A 25,269-nucleotide genomic window follows, 5' to 3' on the forward strand; every position below is an offset into this window, starting at 1 on the left:
GTTTGTCCTTTTCCTCAATGGAGCGCGTTCCAACGGGGGGCGTGGCTCTGCGGTCACACGGACTAAATCTCCCGAGCTGCGATTGGCTGCGAGCGGGATGGTCACTGTGCGGTCAACCAGTCGCCTCCGTCGTGAACCTCGCGGCGCCCCGCCCCTCGCAAACACAGCAACAAGTGCATTAATGATGCTCGACTGAAGAAAGGAGCTTCTTGTGACTCAAACAGCCGCTGAACGCGCCCGAGACTCGGGTTAAAACAACTGTCCCTGCGCGTCCTCCCTCTTCACGTCACCAACCACTGGATCTACCGGTCCGCGGAAGTCGGCGAATTAAAATCCCGCGGAGCTTGCGCAATGTTTTGAACCAGTTTTTTCGTTATCAGTGAACCCGTGAGCTAGCTTGAGGCTGCTAACCCGGTGTGTGTGTGTGAGTAAGAAAGTCAACCAGTCTCAACATGGACACCAGTTAGCTGCGAGGTGCTTTTTAAAGTTTTTCTGGGGCCGACATGTTTGCTTGTTTTTCAACGAGAGAACAACGAAGGTGTCGGAAGCTCAGAGAAACTTCCCCATGACGCAGAAACAACCCAAACAGCTGCTGTGCTGATGTGAGGAGGAGGAGGAGGAGGAGAAGAAGAAGAGTCAGGTGGACAACATCAGCGACTATGAGCTGGGTGAGCAACACGATTCCCTCAATTGACTCTGGACTCTTTAATTCACATGTAACAACCAGATCGTGTCAATTATTGATATTCTCCCATTACATTGCGTTCACAGTGATGTTCCCCCTCGTGTCCTGTGTTCGAATGGGACCCGAGGGGCTCATTGTGGCGCATTACTCGCCTGGTTGTTATAGTGATGTGGGAGATGCCAGGCTGTGCAGGGAGTAGCTGAAGGAGGAGGTGGAGGGCCCAGCCACTACAAAGAGCTCCACGGCCAAAGAAAGTTAATTAATGCAGAAATAAATAAGCAGTTCGGCCCCCAGAGTTCTTTATGAGCTTAGAAAACTACTCAGTCTAATCCCCTGTTCAGGGCACATTGTTTTCGGAGACTGTTTAATACTGATTTAGCTGCATTACTAATGCAAGTCTGCAGGCACCAGTTCAATTTGCTCCAAATGAATGAACCTGTTCTTATATCTCCTCAGATATACTTTAATGTCAGAGGCGAAATGTGCTGTATAGAGGATTCCCACTACTTTGCATAACAGCACTAATCACTGTACAACAATATGGTTTTGGACTTTGAGCACACCGAGTACTGATCTGAAAATTACAACCTATACGATGTGTATTTACAGCTACCACCCCTGTATGGACACTATGATTGCCGTCATTGTTGTATGAACTGGCTCAGGTTAAACCCTTTAAACAATAGATAGAATAAATAACATAGGAATCCAGTACCACAAGTAATTGAATCTTTAAATCTAAAAATACACAATTGATTTCTTTGAATAGCTTGAAAATGAATCCTTGCATACGGTACACATCTCCATGTTCCTTGTTGGACTTTCTAGCATGAAATATTGCCAAATTGCTGACATTTTAGTTACGTCTGTGTAACACTGCCCTGCTGGTCGTCATTTCTTCTTTGCCTCAGTAATCTCAGTACTTGTCAGTGGCAGTACAGAGTGACTGTTCTTCTGGAGCATGACAGACGAAGTGAGAAAATTTCACTTTTATCTGAGTAAAACTAATATACTTTTATAGACGTGATATCGGATCGGTACCGGTGCCAGATCCTGCATTTTCTGCAATATGGGAAGCATTTGCTGGTATCAGAACATCTTTATAATATCTTTTATTTCCTACTCAGTTGTAATTCCGCCTCATGAGACATAAAATACCTCGACCTTTGTCACTGTACTTAACTTAATCTGCTTAAGTTTCTTTCCTTTTGAACTTCAGTACATAGGACAAGCAAATAAATGTTCTTTGTTGCTTCATCCAGCCATGTTCAGTGCTGTGACCAAGTTAAGTTAAAGCAGTATTTGTACCATGGATATAGAGTGCTCATTAATAACAGTACAGGAGTAGGAGTATAAACTCTTTCTAAACTCACAAATTAATGGGAAATAGTTGCAGATCTTCGTGAGTTGATTTGACCTCTTGAAGCTTTGTGTTTCCATGGTGTTTGAATGAACATTGATGGAACCGCCTTTTGATTTTTGTTGTCCCTCAGTCGGGTTCCACCGTTGACAGCTAGACTCTATGTCTGGTTATGTTCCTGCTAAGCCTTGTACACTGTGTGGTGTTAAATTTCTGGGTGTCTGTCTCTATGACAGTGCCGAGCAGATCAGGTGAGTGAGTGACTGTCTGTGTGAATGTGCCGACACTCCCTGGTTTGGCCTGAGCCCCTACTTCCCACGCTCTATAGAAGGGGGCGTGGCAACTCCTGTTCTCCATCTGTCTGCCAGATCAAAAAAAAAGGAACTAGGTCATGGCCAGATATGAGACTTGAACCAGAGCCTCTGTGCTCCCCTGATCCACACTGGAAATGTCGGGGAAAGGACAGGACCTGCTGTGGAAACCAGTGCCATAAAAAATAAAGATGATGGGTTATTAGCAGTTTGTGATTTTAATTTGACCCCAGAAGAGGTGGTGCACACCCTCTGGACACTGCTGGTGCAATTTTAACCTTTATCACAATTAGTTTTTAATATCTCTTCCCCCAAGCCGCTCCCTTAGAGTTAAGTCTTGGTGGGCTCTCTGTGTCACTCTCAGTCTGTGCTGAATAGCCTGGTTGTCTTCCTGATTAGGCTATCATGTGTAGATGAAACCAGTCCTGCACACAGACTGGTAAAGCTCTGCTAATCAGATTATTACTGGGAAGGAAGAGGAATTGGGTATATGCACACAGACATACACACTCCCACTCCCACACACACACACACACATACACACTGCTCCACCACCTTTCATCTTTGCTTGGAAAAAGGCGATGAGGTTGGCTGACAGGCATCAAGGCTAAGATGATTATCATATGGATTCAAATATCTTATAATAACAACTATTGTTAACTGTTGCTTAGTCTTAACACACGATCACATAAACATTCACTTGAAAGAAAGAAATGCAGTGAACCTTTTGTCTATTATTCATCAGCTTAATTTTCACATAAACCTATCCATTACTCATTTTCTAATCAGCTGGTCTGTACTTTAAAACGATATGTGCTGTTGTTAGGACTTTTATTCATCAGGAAAAATAAGCGACTGGTAAAGTGACAGCTTACGGAGGAATGGCAGTGTTGCTGCGGGGGGGTTTGTGTGCGTCTCAGAGTTGAGCCAGAGAATAGAAAATGACAGAAAACCTAACCTTCCCTTGATACTCCCTGTCTGGTGGTCTTTTACTTTAATACTCAGTTCATTTTGCACTAATGACTTGTATCCCAGCCTCAGGCAGGACATACCTCAGTCCTCTGCAGAGGGGAACTATGGGCAGGAGGTTACTTATCACTTTGCATTTATAACTCGACTCCTTATATATCTGCCTGAGTTTTCTAAACAAACAGGAAGGGAGTCAGTGATTTAAAATGCCTCACTCCCCGCTCAACTCTGCACAGGGGCCGAGCACCATTTGATAGGATGCTCCCAACTATTTTGCACTCCAAAGTGTTTTTGGAGTGCATGCATTTTTAGCCCTTGTGTAGATGTTTACATATCCTGGTGCTTGTCCATCCTCATCCCTGGGAGTCTAATCTAAGGCTGGCTCCAGCTGGCTGCCATGTGTAGGGGGGGCACCTCCCTGAGCTCTTAATTAACTCTGGACCAGGGCCCCAGTGCGCCGCTCCCATCCATAGTTTTGCAAGAGGAAGCCAGCAAGGAGCAGCGATCTTGGTCGAGTTTGGAAAGGAAGAGGTTAGACAGGAAAGTTTGACATCGAAAAGTGATCGGTACAGGGCGTGATGTTGAAATATACGTAAGTATTATTTGTCTGGATGTGACAGATATGGATGCATGGTTGTAGTTATGGACTTTTTTACAGTAGCGTGATTTATTTGCATTGTTTAGTTTTGTCATTTGTCATATTTTCCTTTAAACTTTTGATCTTAGAAATGCTTTATACATTGCAGGATGTGCATGATTTTTTACAGTATAAAAAGACGGTGCTTTAAATAAAAGTCTATATACCATGCATTAACTTTTTTTATCTAAGGGTGCTGATCTAAGTGCTTTTTATCATCAAGGAAATGGCATCAATGCTGACATTGTTTTATATAGTTTGTAATTGTGCTGGGTTTTACTATATCATGTATATGAAAGGTTACATTACCACTGATATTGATGCAAAAATTATAATAGTAATCAAACCATCACCAGTTTCAAAAGGCATTGGTAGAAGTAAGGATGACTAACAGTCTGTACACTGTTCTTTAGGTATAGATGTTATTGCACATAAGGTGTGGATGTCTAAAGTCTGTGTTGTGTTCTCGTGACATGGTGACCACCTGTCTCAGCCTGGTTCTGATGCACGGCTCTGCCAAGTTTTCGTCGGCACCAACTGGCCTGTGACAGTTTGCACCAAGTGTTGGGAGAAAGCGGGAGAAAGGTGTTTTAAAGGATACCGCTGATAGCAGGATGAGTAACAAAAACAAACTACGTCAGCGGCAGACATTCTTTCCATATCTGTCATCTTTCTGCTCTGACAACAGATGGAATTATTGATCGTGCCTCTTTCCAGTTGCCACTCGACACAACTCCTCCGTGGCCGAAGAGAAGAAAGCACAAGAAGACAATTCAGCGTCGCTTTGAAAGCCGCACATTGTTCTCGAGGGCTGTTTACTGTCTGTCAGCAGTGGTGCTTGGCAGCGGCGGCTCTGTGTTTACATAAGTGTTCAGTGTGATGGAGCGAGCTGGTCGAAGTGACAGCTGATTCGACAGAGAAAGCCCATCTGGTGCTGAACATGCCTGGAGACGGGAGGAATGGGAGCGTTCCAGGCCCCTTGCAACTCCGTGCATTTGCACACACGAAACAAACAACATCAAACAAACCCTTGAAATTTACTTTCGCATGTGTTGACAAATCAATGCGGACAGAAATCGCAATATTTTTGGATTGAATATCTGAATAGTATCGACAGATGTGGGAGTATTTTGTTAAAGGTTTTCCAGCCTTAAAAGTAAAACAATCAGCAATAATGTGAATGTGGTAACACTTTTTAGCATCATAAGCCGCACATTAACAATTAAATGATTTATGATGCACTGTAATATCATTATAAGCAGATGCTTTTAACTGAAACATCATTAGAGGGCTTTAAATGCAGATAATGAATAACATAACCATTGTAAATATGTAGAATATCACTATCTTGAGAGAAGTTACATTGATTCAATGTACATTAATAAACACTTAAAATGTCCTTATATCTGCTCACAATGACATTATAGTGTCATTAACATTTTATTATTATGTTCATATTGTACTGTTTTTCAAAAACATGAAAAGTGTTTCTGTGTCATACTATCCTAACAACCAAAATCTGAGATCATGTCTGGTCACACTCTCATAACCTGTTTTTTAATCTTTAACATGAAACCATGAATCATCCTAGTTTATATGACAGAGGCAGAAGAGTTGCGTCATATTCAGTGAACTAGTTTGGACAATTTAATTCTTGGTAATCTCATTTCAAAATCAGTAAGAAGGGTGATGTCATAAATTCTGAAAGTGTGGGAATTGTTTGGATACAAATTTACTTTAAAATATCTGGAAAATGTCAATATGGGATGATAATTTGTATTTAATGTACTATGGAGTCGTCATCATCATTGTACTGTAGCCGTATAGCCAACTTATTAAATGCCAAAATCTTATTATATAATATTTGGAGGAGAATCTGACTGTTTGAAACGGGCAACATAGAAACAGACATGATTAACACCTCTGCTTTTCTGTCAATGGTGAGTCAAATGTTTGCTGTTAAAACCGTCAATTAGCTCTAAACTTAATCAGACAGACATTTAAAGTTTGCTGTGTATCACCATGAAGGGTCGAAACTCTTCACTGATTTGATGATCCACACAAACCTTCACCTTGGCAGCGCCTCATCAAGGACGTAATCTGGAGAAAACTGGGCAATTTATTGCATTAATCACAATGGATTAACAAATTTCATTGCTTAGTCACGCTCACAAGGCCCAACTTCAAAGGCTCAGCTGTATTAACCACTGCCCTGGATCTCTCACACACACACACACACACACACACACACACACACACACACACACACACACACACACACACACACACACACACACACACACACACACACACACACACACACACACACACACACACACACACACACACACACACACACACAGCTGAACTTGGCACAACACCACCCCGACCTGGGCCTCAGCTCTCCTTGGACATTGAAATATGGCACCAAGGACAAATGCACATAGTGTTCAGTGAAAGATATTTTACTGCTCTGGACTCTGTGCACACTGAGGGATACTGACTCTGTTTATCTGTGTCTCTCTCTTTCTTCCCGAAGTTCCTTCTCTTTTGCATACTGACACAAGAACAGTGCACTGTAAACACACAGTCGTTAATTCTCATGCGTCCATTCCCTTAAGCACACTGCATGTACTATTTCGGCTAATGTTCGTTTCAGCTTTTATTTTATTGGCCGGCTTCGAAAGAATGTGCAGCAGTGTTACTGTAATCATCAGTTTTTATTTTACTTAAAAGAAATTTCAGAATGAATGTGTCTCTAGTTATGTAATTTCATTAAGGCAACTATTAACCATTAATTCTGCTTTGATTCAACATGAGGTCACTGAACTAATCTATTTGGTTTTGCAGGCAGAACAAAAGGACAGAGGCTTGTCTACAAGCGAAGACCCTCTCCCGTGCGTCCACAACTCAAAAGCTGATCCGTTGATCCGAAGCCGACCCCTCAGTGACATCTACCCCTTTCAGAGTCAAGGTGACAGGAGTGCAGTCCCATATCTGGTGTCTGGATGTGGCGCACAGGTACAGCCCGTGACCGCGGGTCCTCTCACTGAGGAGAACAAATTGAACAGTATCAACTCCTCTGCTTGGTCCAACCCTGTAATAGGTCAACCTGAAGGAAAGCCTTACCCCTCAAGAATCATGAGGCTATTTTCTAACTCGAGGAAGGGCCCTGTCCCTGCTCACAGTCCAACCACTGACAGTCCCACCTCAGTCGACAGCAACGACAGCAATGGTGGCCCCCAGTCCTGGTCCGGACTTCCAGGACTGGGTGTTGTGGGCTCCTTCAAAAAGCTCCGCTCCTCTGTGCTTCAGGGTATTCAGAGTAGAGGGGCAGCAAACCTCGATGAGGAGTATTTGCCTTCATCAAATCCGGAAATGGTTAATGGCACAATTGTAGCCGACACTGACCCTGATCTAGATAATGGAACAAATCATTTAAAAACAGCAGAGGGATACAGTTTGTCGAATGGAAATATCACTGTGCATACGTTGGCTATGGGGCAGTGCAGCTCAGATGTTGAGGACTATGATGATGAGGAAAACGATGAAGGAGATGGTCTCACACGGAACTCCCGATTATCCAGGAGTATCAAGAGAGCGTATGGGGCAGGACGCATTTCGTTATTTGACTTGGGGAGAGGAAGGGTTGCTGGAAGCAGCGCAAACGAAGCTGCTGATCAGAAACCAGATCAGACATGCACGGTCAACGTCCAAACAAAAAGCACGAACCACAACACGAATGTGAAGGTGTTGAACAGAATGAGCAAAAGCGCAGACAACCTTCACATATTTAAGGCACCTTTCAGACGCAAAGCCCCATCTCTAGGTCCTCAGTTTCCTCAGGATGAGGCGCAGGGGACCAGCATGTCAAATGGGAAGCCATACATCCAGAGAACAGCCAGCGCCTCCTCAGTGGACCTGCGAGGTCATGCTGTTAATTACAATAAGAACCCTGTGAAGACCAAGGCGCCGATGCTGAAGCTGGTGGGCAGCATGACCGACCTGACTGTCCGACGCAGGCGAAGTCCCTCCCCCAGCTCCACATCTGCCATGTCATCCCTCTGCCGTCTCCATGACGACTACTCCAGACGTGTGCCTTGCCCACAAACTAGTGAACGACAGCGCCGGCCTTCGCCGGTCAGAGCGCGAGTCATGTCTGTCGAACACACACCACTGGTTCATCACCAGCCTGAAGACGACATAAACCCACAGCAGCACCGGGTTCTCATCAGCCCAGTCTCTGTGGATCCTCCAGATTCAGCAGAGACTTCACCTGGTTCCTCTGGTCACTGTGAGCTGCAGGCTATAGCAACAAGGGAACAGTTGGAGGATTGTGATTCATCTCCACTCAGTCACAAAGAGACTTCAACACAAGATGAGGAGAAGTCACTACAATTCAAGGTAAGAGGACGTTGGTGAATCATGTGCATAAAGATGTCAGGAGGTAGTTAAAATATAAAGTTTTTTATCAGCAGTCACTTTTGCTCTTTCCCTCCCTCCTCGTTGGCTCAGGAGGTATTCTGATAAGCTGCCCAACAATCCTGATCACATCAAGCTCACTCGCTTTTTATCTTTATGGAAGTGGCCCGTTTGATAACGCAGCTTTTCACTGTTTGCAGATGCATCAAATGTGCTGCAGCTAAGGTACAACAAAGCTGGGAAATGTTCTCACACTATCACCATCAAAAGCACATTTATATCAGTGCAAATAGAGGCGTGGGATTAGAAATCATTAAAATGACAGGTGCTCTTTTAAATTGCAGTGAGAAAGAAAGCACTGAAAGACAGAGGACAGATTTATTCTACTTATCACCTAGAATAGCATAATCATTAATGGCTGCCAGTCATCCAGCGAAGTGACGCTGACCCTCGTCTAAAGAAATGGAAGGATTTCATGATGTGATCTTTGAATTTGGCACGAGTCTAAGGCTCAGAGATAAGTTCCTCTGGTGAACGTGAAACTTGTCAGGACAGTGCGTGACTGCCACAAATCTAAGCTTCTGGTCCAAAGTCCGCTCTGTCCGTATCAAATAAATAGTGACATCGACTTAACATTGACTTTCCCTCCTTTTGCTGTCTGTTGTGTGTGTTGTGCTGACTTCTGCTGGAGCAGGGTCACGTGCTGCAGCCAGCTGTTCTCCGCTATCATGCACACTGAAGGAGCAGGCAGAGTTAATGATTAGGCTTTGTTTATGATTAGTGGGCCTTGCGCAAAAAACAGCTCCATAGTCCTGGTGCTGTGAGCGAGGGTAGGCGGCTATGAGTGAGTCCATCCCCTGCCCCACTCCCCACCGCCTCTTCATTCTAGCTGCAGCCCAATGGATCAAAGTCCAGCACCATGGACACTGGGACAGCGAGCAGCACCACCAGGCAGACGAGACGATTATCACACTGTTGTAGAGAAATGTATTTTGGTCGAAGAGAAAAGATTTAGTCTTTAGAGATGAGCCAGAAAAATCTGAATTGTTTATTTTAGAAACCAGGTGGTTTTTTATTGGCCTCCAAAAAACGTAGGAGCTTGGCCTCGGGACGCAGGTCTGTGTTAGTGGGTGTTTCACAATGGTGCTAGCCCACTGTGTGCCTTTCCGGTGTATGTGCTCGGGACCAGACCCAGATCAAGAAAACCAAGAGGTGAGGTTTGATACCACCGGCTGACTAAGAGACTCACAACAACCATTTCCAAATGAGTAAGCATTAGCCAATATTTGTCTGCTGAGCGTACAATACATACAGTTTGATAACATTTAATTGTGGAATATTTATGCTATTTCTGTTGCCGGTCCTTGTTTGCACTTGATAAGAATGTGGGTTGATTGCATTCAATATGTCGAGGAAATCACTGTGTGAACTTGAGCACTAATCAAGTTTCTCAAGAGAATCCTGGTGAAAACGTTTCTCACTGATTCTTGTGGTTCTGCCTCGAGAGCCAACCAACACTCTTGTTTCTTCTCGGGGCTTTTATGACTCGCAGCACCGTTTTGCTCTGTTTCTGATTAACAGATGTTCTTCCCAGCAGATATTGTGTTCTACATCTCTGTACGTCGCAGGTCACTGAACAGGAGGAAAGTCAATATTATCAACCATATCGAGTTTTGAACTTGTTCCTCTTGATCCCCAGGTGACATCAGAAGCAGATGAAATGTCTCCGACAACCAGCAGCAGCACACCTCCTATCTCCCCGACAAGCCTCTCGGAGTCACCCACGTCTTCCGCGTCGTCCACAGATGCAGCCGCGATGACCACAGAAATGTCCTCTGTCAAATCTAGGCGAAGGGCCGGGCGTTCGCGACCACGGCCTATTTCTGACTACGGGCAACTTATTTCCAGGAAGCACTCTATTCCTGAGGAAGTGGCAGAGATGCGTGCTGCGGAAAGGACAGAAAATGCATCACTGCATAAAGATTGCAGTGATGACGACATGTGTGTGAACAGAGAAAGCCCTGAGAACTCAAACATGAATGGGGACGGTCAGTGCAGGAGGTATCGGCCCATCTCGGTGATAGGAGCCGGGGATCTGTTCCCCCCTGATGCTGAGGAGAAGGAAGACCGCCTTCCTTCTGTAAGCTGCTACAGTTACACTTTGAGAAATGCAAATTGGCTGTAGGACTACTAGAACTACTACTACTTTCCATGAGTGTTGAATTAGGTTTAGCTAGAAGCTGTTCTAGTAGCTAATAACAGTTTCCAAATAATTAAATTCCTGGTTATTTATATATTGGAACTTAAACCTGTATTTTCCAATATATAAAATACTGTGTCTGTTTATATTTAGGGTTGGTAAGTAGATTCTGAAACACATTTGTATCTTTTTCATGGAAATCCTCTTCATGTCCCTATAGCCATCAATAAATTAAGTAATCGGGGGGGAAAACATGTCCAATTATTTTATTTGGACTGACTGAAATGATTGGTCTGTCAATAACTGACCTGCCTGTCTGCACTCTGCCCATGCTTTTACTGCACATGACCAGAGTCTTCAACCGGAGAGACACACACTGACCAGAGCAGAAACAATAGTCAGAAGTTAGTCAGTTAAATACGTCAAACGTTAATCACAACATCTGTGAGCTTATTTCTCCCTCATTTTCTATCATCTCTCTGCAATCTGTAAAGAAAAAGCCTTAGAATAAAAAGTACTTAGAGGAGGTCCTAGTAATGTACGTTATTTGTTAAGTTTTCTGGCCGTTTTTGTGGGACATTGATTCGTCAGGTGGGAGTCATAGTAACTGAGCTTTTTCTAAATCCCAGGATGTTCCTTTTGTCCTCTCCGCAGCCTGTGTCACGGCCGCCCATCCCCTCCCACCAGGTCCCCCCCTACAGAGCGGTGTCTGCCAGGTTTCGCCCTTCAGCTCTTTCCCAGAGCACCCCCATCGGACTGGATCGCGTTGGACGGCGAAAGCTCCACAGAGTGCTCAGCGGTGAGAGCTGGGGTTGCTTGTTATGTGACACTGGATCACAAACTATAGTCTGTGGGAAAAGTCTGGAGTCTGGGAATGTTAATACTTGTGATGGAGGAAAATCGTGGTGGGGAGCCAGGTGTGGGTTTGCTTGCATTTGTGCCTCGTTCCGCGGAATATTAAAATCTTTTAGAAAGTTTGCAGCTCAATGCAGTTCTTTAGCCTCTGTGTACATGTTGCAGATGGTGCGTCTGAGTGCTCGGCGACGCTTGATGACAGCGTGAGTGAGGAGGAGGAGGGGGGCAGCTTTGATGAGCTCACTGATGCCACGCCCTACCTCCAGCCAGGGGTGGAGATCTCCGTGCTAAATGAGGTGAGGCTGGGGAGGTTGACTCACTTGTCGTGTTGCAACGCTCCCAAACATCTCCTCCAAGAATGTGCATTCAATTTATGATGTGACATTTATCTTGCTGTGTGCGTGATTTGTGTAGAGCCATGTGCAAATGTTTTTGTGTGTGTTTTCAAGATGTTTGGCCACAGTTCAGCACAACAGACAACCTCTGCACTGTCCACATGTCTATACATAATCTTACATGTTAGAACTCTGGGCTTAGCCTGCATGTAATTGCATCTTTATCTTATCTCTCTGTGTGTGTGTGTGTGATTGTGTGTTACTCAGTGGATAAGCTCAGGCCACACGGTGTATGCGGAGGCTCTCTGGGACCATGTGACCATGGAGGAGCAGGAGCTGGCCTTCAAGGCTGGAGATGTTATCCGCGTCCTGGAAGCCTCACACAAGGATTGGTGGTGGGGCAGAGGCGCTGACAGGGAAGCCTGGTTCCCCTCCAGCTTTGTGAGAGTAAGTGGACGAGCTGACCCGTGTGTCTGACCCATGTTTGCTCCCCAGCAGCACAGAAAAGACTGGCAAACTGGCTTGGCTCCAAACCAACCTCTCCAGTCCCCTTAACAGAGTTTGTGAATGGGGTTCAAACCTCACATGGTCAAACGGTTTCTGTGGTGATCAGAGCTGATTGACATCTGAGTCTTAATTAGGCAGGCCAGAGTAACCACGATGAGGTCGTTTGATTGGCAGATAAGCTTCTGCTGTGCATTTGCTTGTTGCTGAATCAAAGCTGCCGACCAGGAGCTGGTTAAACTCACACATTTTGTTTCCGTAGTGATATGAAGTAGATCTGAATTGTTTGTAGCTATTGTTCCCTTTTGTATGATACAGTCGATGTGGTTAAAAAACTAATCATGACTTTGAGATGGCTTTTAGATTTGAACCCGTTTATGTTTTTGAATTGTAAATGTTGCTCAGGAGATCTCACTGTGCTTCTGGTGGCTGTGTTTCAGGTGCGAGTTAACCAGGAGGACTCGAGTGCAGACAGTGTGGAGAGTGTAGCGGACCAGGAGGATCCGGCACCCAGGGACACGCACAGCGCTCAGCACAGGGAGCAGATGAGAACCAATGTTGTTCAGGAAATCATGAACACTGAACGCATCTACATCAAGCACCTGAAAGACATCTGTGAGGTATGAGCCTCCACGTTTACCCCCTCTGTCCTTTTGGCATCATTCACATGTCTGAAACAGGCAGATATTTACTCTTTGAAATTAGAAATTTACAATAAGCTCCATTTGTATTGAATATATTACTTGGTTTTATACTAAAAAGCTGAACTCTCCCATCCAGCACCTCCTGTTGGCCAATATCTGAACTGTTTTAATATCTTCTGTCAGCAGAAATTAACAAATATTTGTGCATATTCTCAGGGTTACATCCGCCAGTGCCGTAAACACCCGGAAATGTTCACTGAGCTGCAGCTGAAGACCATCTTCAGCAACATAGAAGACATCTACAGATTTCAGAGGCAGTTTCTCAAAGACCTGGAGAAGAACTACAACAAAGACCAACCACATCTCAGTGAAATTGGCTCCTGCTTTCTCTTGCAGGTAATGATCAACTGAATCACTGTGCACCTCATGTATTAGCAGATTCGACATTTTAATTGAATCTTTCTCGTTTTTCTCTAGGAGGAGGGTTTTTCTATATACTCAGAGTACTGTAACACCCACCCAGTGGCCTGTGCTGAGCTGCAGCGCCTCATGAAGTTGGGTCGATTCAAACATTTCTTTGAGGCCTGTCGGCTCCTCCAGCAGATGATCGACATCTCCATCGCCGGTTTCTTGCTCACGCCCGTCCAGAAGATCTGTAAATACCCGCTGCAGCTGGGAGAACTGCTCAAGTACACCCCAAAGGACCACAGGTACTCCTCAGGAGATTCATCACTACTCGCAGTATACTGCTCTTTTACTTCTTGCACTAGTTGTACATTTTTAAACATCTTTATTTGGAGCTCTCTGGAGTGTGTGGAGTTAAGGTGCTGTCTTTGCATGCCTGCACCATTAAGTGTAAAAAAGTATTTTCTATAACCTCACAAAGATGCTTGTTGTTATGGTTCAACTCCCTGCATTATGTTTAGATTTGTGATATTATTACAGCTGTTTTATCTTTACTTTTCTAACCTTAAGATGGAGGCAGTGTGCTACTTTAAGTGTAAATTTGCTCTATGTCTATGCTGCGCCCCACGCTCACTGTTCTATCGCTGATTCATTGCAGTGACTTCAGCGGTGTGAGCAAAGCATATGACGCTATGAAGAATGTGGCCAGTTTGATAAATGAGAGTAAAAGACGACTGGAGAGTGTTGACACCATCGCTCACTGGCAGGTTGCCATTCTGCACTGGGAGGTGATGATTACATCTGTTTATGAGTTACATGTATTCTGTGTGTTTTTCCAACCATATGTCCAGAACACTGTAAATCTCTTGTTGCAGGGACCTGACGTGCTGGAGCGCAGTTCAGAGCTCATCCACTCCGGGGAGCTGGCTCGTGCCGTCCGACAAGGCAAAATGCAGCAGCGCAGCTTCTTCCTGTTTGACCACCAGTTGGTCTTCTGCAAAAAAGACGTCTTGCGCAGAGACCTGCTCCACTACCGCGGACGGCTGGATATGGACCAGACCGAGGTATTGGACATGCCTGACGGCCGGGACCTAGACCTGGGCCTGACCCTACGGAACGCTCTGCGCCTGCGTGACGCCTCCACTCTGGAGTTTGTGTGTGTGCTGTGCTGCAGGAAGGCCCAGGACAAGCAGAGGTGGCTGGAGGCTTTTGCCAAGGAGAGACACAGAGTCAAGGAAGACCAAGAGATGGGTGAGTGCAGACGGATTCCTTCGACTCGTGATACAAAACAGCTACTGTGGATAGATGTCAAATAAAAGTTGAAGTGGGTGAACAGATTGTTGAAAAAGGGGGTGGATGGAAATATTTTGACCTGAAGGTGTAATTCTTTGTGTTTCTTGGCAGGAATGGAAATCAGTGAGGATCAAAGAAAACAGGCCATTGTTAATGCCAGAAGGGCCAAACAGGGAAAGATCAAACGTAAGAAAAAAATAAGTCTTAATACCTTTTAAGCTGCTCTTTATTTATTTTCAGTTTAATTTACTTCTTGTTCTGAAGTTTGACTTTTAGTTTTTGCTTTTTCACCTTTATTTTTAGCCATCGGTTACTCTGGTTCTGTGCCACCCCACCACCCGCAAAACCTCCACCCACTTCACCAGCGTCACGTCACCATTCCAACCAGTGTGCCTCAGCAGCAGGTCTTCTCATTGGCCGAGCCCCCGAAACGAAAGCCTTACCACCTGTTGTACAGCATCACCCGCAACGCCTTTTTCAAGAAGTGAGGCTTTGCTCCCTCGTCCCTTTGTTTTGTTTCCTCTGTGCATAATCACAGCGTGCCCGAACCGTCCCGAAGACTTCGAAGAACACTTTATTTTCCCTTGTGTTTCCCGTCTGTGAATGTACTTTCACGTTTGCTCTCTGTGCCTCATGTCTTTCTCTATATGTGTGTTGTTGTTGCACGTTTGAGTTCAGTGCCTTTTCTGTGTATGGGGCGTGACTTAAGTGTTAAAATACTGACTGTTGGTGTGTTTATGCTGCTCACTAAAGCTCATGATACCCCACCTCTTTGTCTTATTAATTCCCAGCTGCAGGAGTTTTTATTTTATTTTAATTACGACAACGATGTATCTTCTGCTTTTACATTGACAAACATGGTTGTAGGTTATTTCACAAAGGCTGGACCCTTTTTTTGGGGGTTTTGCTGTGAGCACAAACAGCCAGAGGATCAATTAACTAACACATTCATCAACCCGTTTAACACTGTAAATAAAACTCTTGTACAACCAAAATGAGAATGTTGTTACTTTAAAATTAGTTGTTTGCTGCTGCTGTTGCTGGTGACTGTTGGCTTCTGAATATTGGTTCATGAGAGTTTGATCAAACTCGGCGATAAGCGTTAATGAGTGAAACTTTATCCATAGAAGTGGAGGAGGCGAGCTCCCTGTTTCTCCACTGCAGGATCTGGTTTCACGCACCTGTCAGCTGTGCATCCAAACACTGGGCTGTGTGTGGCTCCCAACGTCGTTTCTGTGTCTGCTGCTGGCTGTTTGTGAGGCAGTTTTCATTCCGAAGGGAGACGAGAATGGATCTAAGAAACCAAACATCAGGAGTTAGATGATAAGAGGCTGGATGGGATGACCGTGTCATGGGCGCAGAGCGTGAGGAGAACGAGCCGGCGAGCAGAGACGATGATGCAGCTCAACAGGACGCAGCTAGTGTAAGTAAGATGTACCCTTAACTTTGTGTTATTTCCATTTAGGCTTGGTGTCAAGAATTGTACAATCTTGACTGTAGATGTGGCTGTATTTCCAGATTTAACCCTAAAGATTGAGTGCAAGAGAAGCAAAGTAAAAATACAGTAATCTTGCACATAAAATGTCTGAGGTCACATTTGTTTTCATGCTTGATTCAAATATACGTAAAACATAAAAATATCTTTATTTTTCCTCTATTCGGAATCTATACCCTGCTAACTTGTGATAGATTAAGAGCCACTTGCACAGTATGGGATGACACTGAATGAATAATACATGTGCCCTGGGTAACTCAATGAGTCCTGAAAAACTGATGGAGTTTCGTTCACACATTCCCCTTCATAAGCTAAAGTGACCTGTAATGAGGCGTCATCGCCTCTAGACACAAGATTACATAACTGTCGACAGCTACATGTTACAGTTTTTAATACAACTTCATGAACACTGGTGGTTTTCCACTGCATGAAAACACACAAGTGTTCATATGTGAATTAACTAACATCGCTCAGCCTATTATATTCTAAACTGGAAAGGCTCAGAGCGCTTACGTCCCTCAAGGCCTCTAATGAAACCACATTTAAATTCACTAGAACTGGCTTTTAATTGAATCCCTCTAAATCGCTCCCCTTCATATAGCAAAATAGTTTTGGCCCTGCTTTGGCCCACATACCGTGTGGAATGGTGGCTTTGGGTGGTCTGCTTCTTTTTGCCATATCTGCACCACAATTAAGCCACGTCAATACCGCATGTTTACCAAAAGGGGCCAATGGTGGCCTGTATTTGTTTTGTGCTATTTGGGACACAGTCACCATTTACCACATGTGCTACTTTAGCTTCTCATCCTGACTACTCCTTACCTAGAGCACAAAAAAGGCCCTTATTTGTTTTGTGCTGTTGTTTTGCTATTTTACAAGTGGGCCACTTTAGGCTCCCATTGGAACCACAAGAAAACAAAAGTGCTGCATCATTGCTTCAAGTGGCCCACGTCCATCTGTCTGGGGATTATTTTAAATGTATTTATTTAATCTCTGAGAAATCAAAGAAAATGTTAGAGAAATGGAGAAAAATTCCTGGATCCTCACCAAAACGTAATTGTTCTTCCATTGGTTGAGTAGTGTTTGCGTAACCCTGTCAACCAACTAACTAACTAACAAATGCAAATGAAAACATAACCTCACTGGCAGAAGTTACACTCTGACCTGGATGAGGTGGAATGATGGTGGCAGCAGGGTCACGGTCTCTGAATTCTCAGTGAACTCATTCGCTTGGCGAGCGATCTGCAATATCAAGACACTTGTTTGTTATCCCCATATTATTTCGGCATCATTGACCACATCCCTATTAGAACCAGGACATATTAGAAGTGACTGTTTCAAAGGGCAAGTCAGATTTACTGCTGCATTAATGGCCCTTTGCATTAGAGCATGAATGTGACCCCCCCCCCCCCCCCCCACCTCTCTCTGGCTGTAGATTGCAGACGTGTCAGTGGAGGTGGCCACAGTGGACCACACTCTGCAGAAGCTCTGCAGGAAGTACAGGAAGACCAGACGGAAGCCCAAGGGACTTGAGAGGCTGTGGGCCCGCCTGCTGAACGTCCCCCACCTGACTCTCATCATAGCGGCGGTGGTGTTTGTGGTGGTGGTGATCATATGGTCCCTGCTGTGGGTCTTCATATGTAAGTGAAAGGATTCTTATACTTAAAAATGAGTAAATCAATATCTTTACAGTTATAATACTGTGTTTTTACCTATTCGGTGTCAACTCTGGGTCTAGATCAGGGGTCTTCAACGTTTTTCAGGCCAAGGACCCCCAAACTGATGGAGAGATGGAGCAGGGACCCCCTACTATACATATTGTATAAAATTGTGTTTTATATTAAACTGGGCCTAGTGCCATGTATAAACATACCTACCCTGTTAATGTGCATTCAATACTAAGCTATTCAAATAATACACAGGTTCATATATCCATGTTTTTATTTTAAACGTGCAAGGTGCAGGGTGGCCGTGCCACTGCCATTTATAAACATACATCTTGCATACAACACTGAGCTATTAAAATAATTCACAGATTCATGTTAATGTGTATTTAAAGACATTTAAATTTGTGGAAAAAAAAATTATTGGAAAAGAAATTTTTAAATACAAAATTGTCTAATCAACCAAAAATTTCGTGACCCCCCCCCCCCTGCAGTACCTTCACGGACCCCCTAGGGGTCGCGGACCCCCTGTTGAAGACCTCTGGTCTAGAGCAGTACTGTATGTCCCACGTTGTTGCGGTGTATCTGTGTTATTTAGATTCTGCACCATATGATCCACATTATGAATGTATTTCCTCAGTCCGCAGGGAAAGCAACAGCGGAGCGTACTTTGCCGGGATGTTCCGTCTTGCCAACGTGGAGTTCATCCCCGAATACCGGCAGGCTGAGTCCTACGAGTTTGTGTCCATGGCAAACAAAATACAACATGTGGTATGGTTCGGTGTAGCCTTGTTATTCACAGGATGGTGAGTCGGCTCGGGGAGTCTTAGCGTTAATTGCTGGTGTCTCATAGGTGAGCAACGTGTACAAGATGTCCTCAGTGGCCAGACTCTACAAGCAAGCTGTGATTTCAGACCTCAGGTACAGTAAATGTGTGTTAGTCATCTAAAAGCAAAGAGGGGACCAGCTGATGTTTAGTGTTCAGTTTCTGGCCTGTGATTCCAAATTCAAGCATCATCATTTTAAAGGAATGGTGCATTTCTCCCTTCATTCCCCCTTAGATTCAGTCGAGCTGCACCAGATTTTATACACTCACAGATATAAGTCTCAGAAATGTGCTGAATGTTTTTTAAAGTTTTTTTTTTCATTATTCCCTGTATTTTTAAAAACACACCTATATCACAATGTTAAAGCAAGCAAAAATAAATTCCTGGATCCGTCCCCTGCTCCAGATCAACACCAGAATTTAATGGTTTGGTTTCTTGACCCATTCTGCAACCTTCCACCATGTTTTGTAGAAATCCATCCAGTTGTTTTTGTGTAATTTTGCTCACATACAAACTGACAGGGGTTACAACACACGATGCACACTTTTAAAGGTTCAGTATAAACGTGTTTCTCCCTGTCCAGTAACAGTAAAGATGGCGTGCTGGTGCATTTCTGGATGGTGTTTGTGGTCCCCCATCTGAGGAGCACTGCTGTGTGTGAGGAGTGTGTGGGCGTCATCTTCAGAGACTCCGTCCACACCAGCCTCAGGAACCGGACGTCTGTCGGCTACTTACTGAGTCTTCCAGTGGACATAGACTCCATCCTCATCAATGGTGCGTCTGTAATTCGGTCCACGTGTTCTCAGTGTGTTTTCCCAATGCAGAGACTGATTGTTGTGTCCCCCTGAAGCTGTCCAGCGGTCAGACTACACATCAAATGCTGGAGGTAGATGAAAAAAACCTTTCATTCAGATAAATAAAAGTTCTGGTACTTTTGTTTTCTAATGAGTAGCTTTTTTTCTTCCCTCCCAGCCGGCTCACAGTGTGTCGATAAGATGCACGCCAACCATCCTGGGGCCAGGGTCCCTCTGAACGTCTTTTCATCGTGGGGGGGTGTGAGTTGCCACGTGAAGCTCACCGTCGCCCCCGGTTCCCTCGTCCGTCTGACCATCACCTCGTTCTTCATTGAGCCCAGCGACTGCGTGCATGACGCCCTGACGGTGTACGACGCTCTGCTGCCCATGAGAGGGCGCATTCTGCACAGGTGAGTGTGAAGTTCCCAGTGGATCACAGAGCCTCACAGCCTCTTCTGACAAATGCAATGAGCTGTTTGCCACATTTCTCTTGATATTTCTGAGTTTAATTTGATAATTTGACATGTACTGAGGTGTGTATCTGTGCTGCAGGCTGTGTGAGCCAGTGTCCGCCTCCTTCTCCCTCGTCTCTACCTCCAACGTCATGCTGCTGTCCTTCAGAATGACGGACGGCAACAAGACCTTCAGAGGACACTTTGAGGCCATCGCAGAAAAAAGTATGACACATTTACCTGCTTATCTTTTAGTGGCTGCCAATCTTTTTCAGCTCATGTCCACATTCTGTGTCCAGAAGCAAAATGTGAATGTGATCCTTTGTCACAAATTTAATTTGTCCATGAGTTGTGGGCAGTTGGATCAAAGCATTTATTAGGCCACCCAGGACTATGTTTTTGTCTTACTTTGTTTTTCTGTGTTAGCCAGCAGGATTGTGCAAAAACTCCTGGAATGATTAATATGAAACTTGATGTGGTTTGGGTCAAGGAAAAAATCCATTAAACTTTGGCGCAGATCCAGGAATCTTTTCCTCACTTTCCTTAACATTTCGTAATAACGCGTTTTTTTACATTTTCATTGATTTCTCAAGAGAATAATTCATAGATTTTGATGAAAATGTTTAGGGCACTGATATTTATGACTGTGTGCTACTTGCTGCAGATCCAATAATCTGGATCTAGTGAATTTAAATGTGGTTTCATAAGGGGACTGTTGGGCCTTGGTTCATCATCCATCATCTTCTGACCCCTCACGCTTATCTATCAGGCTCTTCTGAGTGTCCCAAACCCCAGACTGTGAAGAACTCTTATACATAAAAGTGCCATGTGACATACAGTACTGTCTGAAGTATAATCCCTACCTCTGTGTCTGTCTCTCAGTTTGCATGTCTCAAATTGAGACCCAGTTCGAGCCTGACGTCCCTGGTCACATCTACAGCCCCTTCTACCCCAGCCTGCTGCCCCCTCGGTGCTCCTGCACCTGGAGGTTTGAGGTACATCACACATTCACACACACATATATATATGTATAATATGACTGTGGTTCAGTGGTTCTTATTGATTGTTTCCCTCTCTTTTATTCTAGACCTCTAATCGTGCTTTAGGAGTCGCTCTGCAGTTTCAGAACTACATACTGAAACCAAAGGGCATGAAGCGCTGTGACTACGGCTGGTGGAAAGTCAATGAAATCATGTATGTGCGTACAACTATACTATATAGGTTTAAAGGAAAATTTGAAGTTTTTCTTATCTTATATATTATATTGTTTTCCTAAGCTGGAAGAATCAAATCGAGGCCAAATCAACTACCAGTCAAGACATTTTTACATAGTTTTTAATTGTGTTTTACTGCATCCTACAACATCCTGTCAGGGTTTTCTGATGGTTGCTCTCTTCCCACAGTTTCTGCGGCAGCTACGTGGGACACCGCACGGTGTTTCGAATCACCGACCACAGCCCAGAGGTGGAGTTTCGCTGCAGCTCACGAAACTCTGCTCAGCCGTTTCAGGCGTCATACAGCAGCTACAACATCAGCCTACGTAAGCGCCGCAGCAGCAGAGCGTGACTCACTGTAATCTGTACGTGTAGGAAATTACCGCAGCTACTTCGTTTCACAGTGGATGTGAGTCAACGACTTTGTTTTCAGAGTGGACTCCAACAATCCTAATGGGCTTCGCTGTTTTCTTCCAGCCTGTCCAGAGAGCCACTTCCTGTGCTCCACTGGCCTGTGTGTGGAGAAGAGTCGACGCTGTGACGGCCTGGACGACTGCCAGGACGAGAGCGATGAGGTCTTCTGCTGTACGTCAATTATAATTATTCGTAGTTTTCCATTTCGATTGCTTGCGTCTGACAATGCATCTTAATGTAGTGAACATTTATGCAAAAAGTCACATGATGGAAGAATGATGCATGTTTTGGCAGCGAGGCCCACGATGAAATGTGGCGGCAAAAGTCCTCCACATCCTCTGTTTGTGTGCAATGGGGAGACGGACTGCACCGATGGAAGCGATGAGATCAACTGCACTCAGGGTTTGGATATTTACACTTAAGTTAAAAACAGAACTGTATGTTTTCAGTCTTTTCGTGCTACTGACTGCGACGTGTTCTCTGTTTTCCTCAGAAACCCCCTGCTCTGCGATCAGGTACCAGTGCAGCAGTGGCTCCTGCATCCTGAAGAAGAACGCTAAATGCGATGGAGTTCATGACTGTCGGGACCGCAGTGATGAGGCCGACTGTGGTGAGTCTCCTGCTTCACCTGGAGATGTTTCACACAACATTTTCAACAATTTCCCATTCACCCTTCCACATCAGGTTGTGCAGTACAGAGGCACACAACTGTAGCAAGTAGGATTTTGGAAAACCAGTTCCCTTTTTTCAATAGATTATCAGTTCACCCTAAAAGTCAGGATCTATCAATATGTAGAACTATAATAGCTCTCTAGAGTGTATACCACCTTTTTATAATCACCCAAATTATTCACCTTACATTTCTAGTTCTACATATTGTTCCAGTTGTTCCACGTCCAAGTCCAGATCAAATATGATATATCAGGTTAATGTAAACCATGATCACACACATTTGGTTTGGTCCCACCTGAGTTGTCTGCCCTTCATCAAGCGTTTCTTTCATAGTGATCGTGCAACCGCGACACTGTCCGTTCTCTTCCAGACCCTCAATGTGGGCTCATGAGAAAGTAGTGGTCATTTTATAATCCACTGAGCAGCGAGCTCCAAACCTGCTGACCTGCAGCACTGAGGTGACCCCGCTGTAATAGCTCTCTCTCTCTCTGTTTGCTGTTATTTTATCACGATGAGGAGTCAAGGTGACGGGAACAGGCCGCTCTTTGATCGCTCACTGATACTTAGCAGGTGTGTGTGTGTGTGTGTGTTTCTGTGTGTGCACATGAACACGCATGCATCGAGGGCACTATTTTTTTAATAAGGCAGCAGCAGATCCATCTTTCGTGGTGATGACTCAGCGTGTCAGCATAGGTGGTCACTGTAGTTGTACAAACACACACTGTGGACTCACACCGACACATGCACACTGTGGTAACGTGGTGCTTACATCTCTCACTGGGGTACAGTTTGTCATAGGGCACAATAACAAGTATATGAAATATAATGTATGTGTCGATTTACAACTGTGCATACATCAAAACCAACAGGCGCATTTTTGTACATGCACATTGCAAACATACAACCTGTATGTTGGTTTACATTAAAACCAGTATAACAACAAACTCCATCCCTGTGTGCTCCTCAGCCTGTGGTCGTCCGACCCCGGTAAAGAAGGTGGGTTCCTCCTCGGGCCCCGAACGCATCGTGGGTGGCGATAACTCCGTGGAAGGGGAGTGGCCGTGGCAGGTCAGCCTCCACTTCTCTGGTAACCTTTACTGTGGCGCCTCTGTCCTCTCCTCTAATTGGCTCATCTCAGCTGCACACTGCTTCAGCAAAGAAAGGTCAGTGACCGTCACTGCTGATCGGCAACATACTCTTTGACATATGAATCCACGAAAACACACATCGAAGGTGAACATACGTTTTTAGACTGAGAAAGGAAATTTTAGTTTCAAAGAAATGTGTCTTATTTACTTTTGTGAGTGTTTACCTCTGGTGTCCAGCTCATATATGTTTTAATGTAATAATAAGACCTTTTATCATCTGGTAATTTATCTTATAAACAGTTCAGTCATGACAAGTTGTGACCTTATTAAGTCAGTTTTTATTTTTATCTGTTGCAATAAATGTCTTTTGAATTGTCCCTGTTAAAAAAACAACAATACAAAAACAATTTACAAGACTCCTGACTCACTGTATTCATTTCATGAACAAACCTGTCACCTGCTGGACATATCATGTCTATTATTAACTAGTTTCTCCATCCAGTATAATTTAGAAAACATCCTCCTTCAGCATCTTTGACCTCTGACCTCTGACTCTGCAGGCTGTCAGACCCGCGTCAGTGGAGCGCTCATCTGGGCATGGTGACGCAGGGCAGTGCCAAACACGTGGCGGAGATCCAGCGGATTGTGGTGCACGAGTATTACAACGCGTACACGTTTGACTATGACATCGCCCTGCTGCAGCTGAAGAAGCCCTGGCCTTCCTCCCTCGGCGCGCTGGTCCAGCCCGTGTGTCTGCCGCCCACCTCCCACACGGTCACCAAGAGCCACCGCTGCTGGGTCACCGGGTGGGGATACCGCTCGGAGGAGGGTGAGCAGTAACTCGGATATGACTCAGTTCCCCTTATACGTCAAATACACGATGAAACTGCACGATGTGTCTGTATTTCCTTCTTAATTTGTCACTGTATCACACCACTTTTGTGAACGTGGTAGGGTGACAGAGATCCTCTTTATCAGCTCCTGCATTCTTTATGAGCATGATTCATGTCCATGTGTTGCTCTCTTGCAGACAAGGTGCTGCCGTCAGTCCTGCAGAAAGCAGAGGTTTCCATAATGAGTCAGACAGAGTGTAAGAAGAGCTACGGCCCTGTGTCGTCTCGCATGCTGTGTGCCGGTGTCCCCTCCGGAGAGAAGGACGCCTGTCGGGTGAGCTCCCATCTGACTCAGTGGATTCCTATACCTGCATGTGAACAGTAAAACTGCCATTTGCTGTTTTCTACCTTCATTAACTGTATGCTTTGTGTTTCAGGGGGATTCTGGGGGTCCTCTGTCCTGTCAGGCACCGGGCGGGGGTCGCTGGTTCCTCATTGGTATCGTCAGCTGGGGGGCGGGTTGTGGGCGACCCAACCTGCCTGGCGTCTACACCAAGGTCAACAAGTTCACCTCTTGGATCTACAGCCATATCAGCTGACATGAGGAAACTCAGCAGCCAGCGGCAGCCGATGTTTAAATATTCTGTTGCTCACATTAAAAAATATGACACAGTACAATGTGTGTTTGTGGGGTTTTTTTCTCTCAGGTTAACAACAATGTTTGCCCTTGGGTGAAACTCCAAGGTGACGTTGATGAGAAATGTCCTCCTTAATCTAAAAAGGCCTTGAAAGGTGTTTATCCTCAATTTGACTCTTCTTCATCAAAAGACTGAGATTGTAAATTCTCTTCCAGTGTAATTAGGGACATATTTGATGCCAGATTTTGCAATTGCAGGTCTTGTCTTGCTTTACGCCCCAGTGGAGCATCCAAGGGCACGGCCGCCAAGCTCCGATAGTAAAACCTCGCACACGTTTGCCCCTCAAACACTCTTTTGTCCCTCCGAGCTGAACTCCTGCGTACACACCGAGGAAGTTTGCCCACAATATCTGTGCCACGGATGGTTGTGGGGATTGTACCCTTTCATAGTGCTCCCATTGTCCCCCGCACTGCATTCTGGGGCTCCGTGTGACACCTGCCGCCCAGTTCAGGTAAACTGGAGGCGGTGAATACCGGCCGCATCCGAGCCGTTCAGGTC

The 25,269-nt window shown here is 44.9% G+C and overlaps 2 protein-coding genes and 1 long non-coding RNA gene across 7 annotated transcripts; 2 read left to right on the forward strand and 1 right to left on the reverse strand.

Moving 5' to 3' along the window:
- Positions 1 to 63: 63 nt before the first annotated feature.
- spata13 (spermatogenesis associated 13) lies at positions 64 to 15,609 on the forward strand. Of its 4 annotated transcripts, XM_034571970.1 has the most exons (14): positions 64 to 668; positions 6,813 to 8,366; positions 10,084 to 10,524; positions 11,239 to 11,383; positions 11,605 to 11,735; positions 12,042 to 12,221; positions 12,719 to 12,898; positions 13,139 to 13,318; positions 13,400 to 13,632; positions 13,986 to 14,115; positions 14,203 to 14,578; positions 14,732 to 14,806; positions 14,924 to 15,114; positions 15,152 to 15,609. In XM_034571970.1, exons 1-13 carry the CDS (start codon positions 660 to 662, stop codon positions 15,106 to 15,108), a joined length of 3,819 nt encoding a protein of 1,272 aa, XP_034427861.1. In that variant the 5' UTR covers positions 64 to 659; the 3' UTR covers positions 15,109 to 15,114; positions 15,152 to 15,609. The 4 variants fall into 4 exon arrangements, with proteins under 4 accessions (XP_034427861.1, XP_034427860.1, XP_034427862.1 ...); XM_034571969.1 differs by having other exon boundaries at positions 66 to 668; positions 14,924 to 15,609; XM_034571971.1 differs by lacking the exons at positions 64 to 668; positions 6,813 to 8,366 and adding an exon at positions 9,222 to 9,596 and having other exon boundaries at positions 14,924 to 15,609.
- LOC117753711 lies at positions 15,521 to 22,688 on the reverse strand. Its single transcript, XR_004612299.1, has 3 exons — positions 22,448 to 22,688; positions 17,280 to 17,357; positions 15,521 to 15,914 (listed from the first exon to the last, which is right to left on the reverse strand). It is a non-coding gene; the product is annotated as an uncharacterized LOC117753711 (long non-coding RNA).
- tmprss7 (transmembrane serine protease 7) lies at positions 15,852 to 24,748 on the forward strand. 2 transcript variants are annotated; one of them, XM_034571974.1, is made up of 18 exons: positions 15,852 to 16,043; positions 17,551 to 17,755; positions 18,420 to 18,550; positions 18,633 to 18,700; positions 19,190 to 19,380; positions 19,457 to 19,492; positions 19,579 to 19,810; positions 19,953 to 20,077; positions 20,735 to 20,847; positions 20,940 to 21,046; positions 21,256 to 21,392; positions 21,544 to 21,651; positions 21,775 to 21,882; positions 21,974 to 22,090; positions 23,120 to 23,315; positions 23,801 to 24,069; positions 24,271 to 24,407; positions 24,511 to 24,748. In XM_034571974.1, exons 1-18 carry the CDS (start codon positions 15,972 to 15,974, stop codon positions 24,670 to 24,672), a joined length of 2,514 nt encoding a protein of 837 aa, XP_034427865.1. In that variant the 5' UTR covers positions 15,852 to 15,971; the 3' UTR covers positions 24,673 to 24,748. The 2 variants fall into 2 exon arrangements, with proteins under 2 accessions (XP_034427865.1, XP_034427866.1); XM_034571975.1 differs by lacking the exon at positions 15,852 to 16,043 and having other exon boundaries at positions 17,742 to 17,759.
- The last annotated feature ends 521 nt before the right edge of the window (positions 24,749 to 25,269 follow it).

The sequence above is a fragment of the Hippoglossus hippoglossus genome, chromosome 20 (genome assembly GCF_009819705.1).
Source record: "Hippoglossus hippoglossus isolate fHipHip1 chromosome 20, fHipHip1.pri, whole genome shotgun sequence".
Lineage (NCBI taxonomy): Eukaryota > Metazoa > Chordata > Actinopteri > Pleuronectiformes > Pleuronectidae > Hippoglossus > Hippoglossus hippoglossus.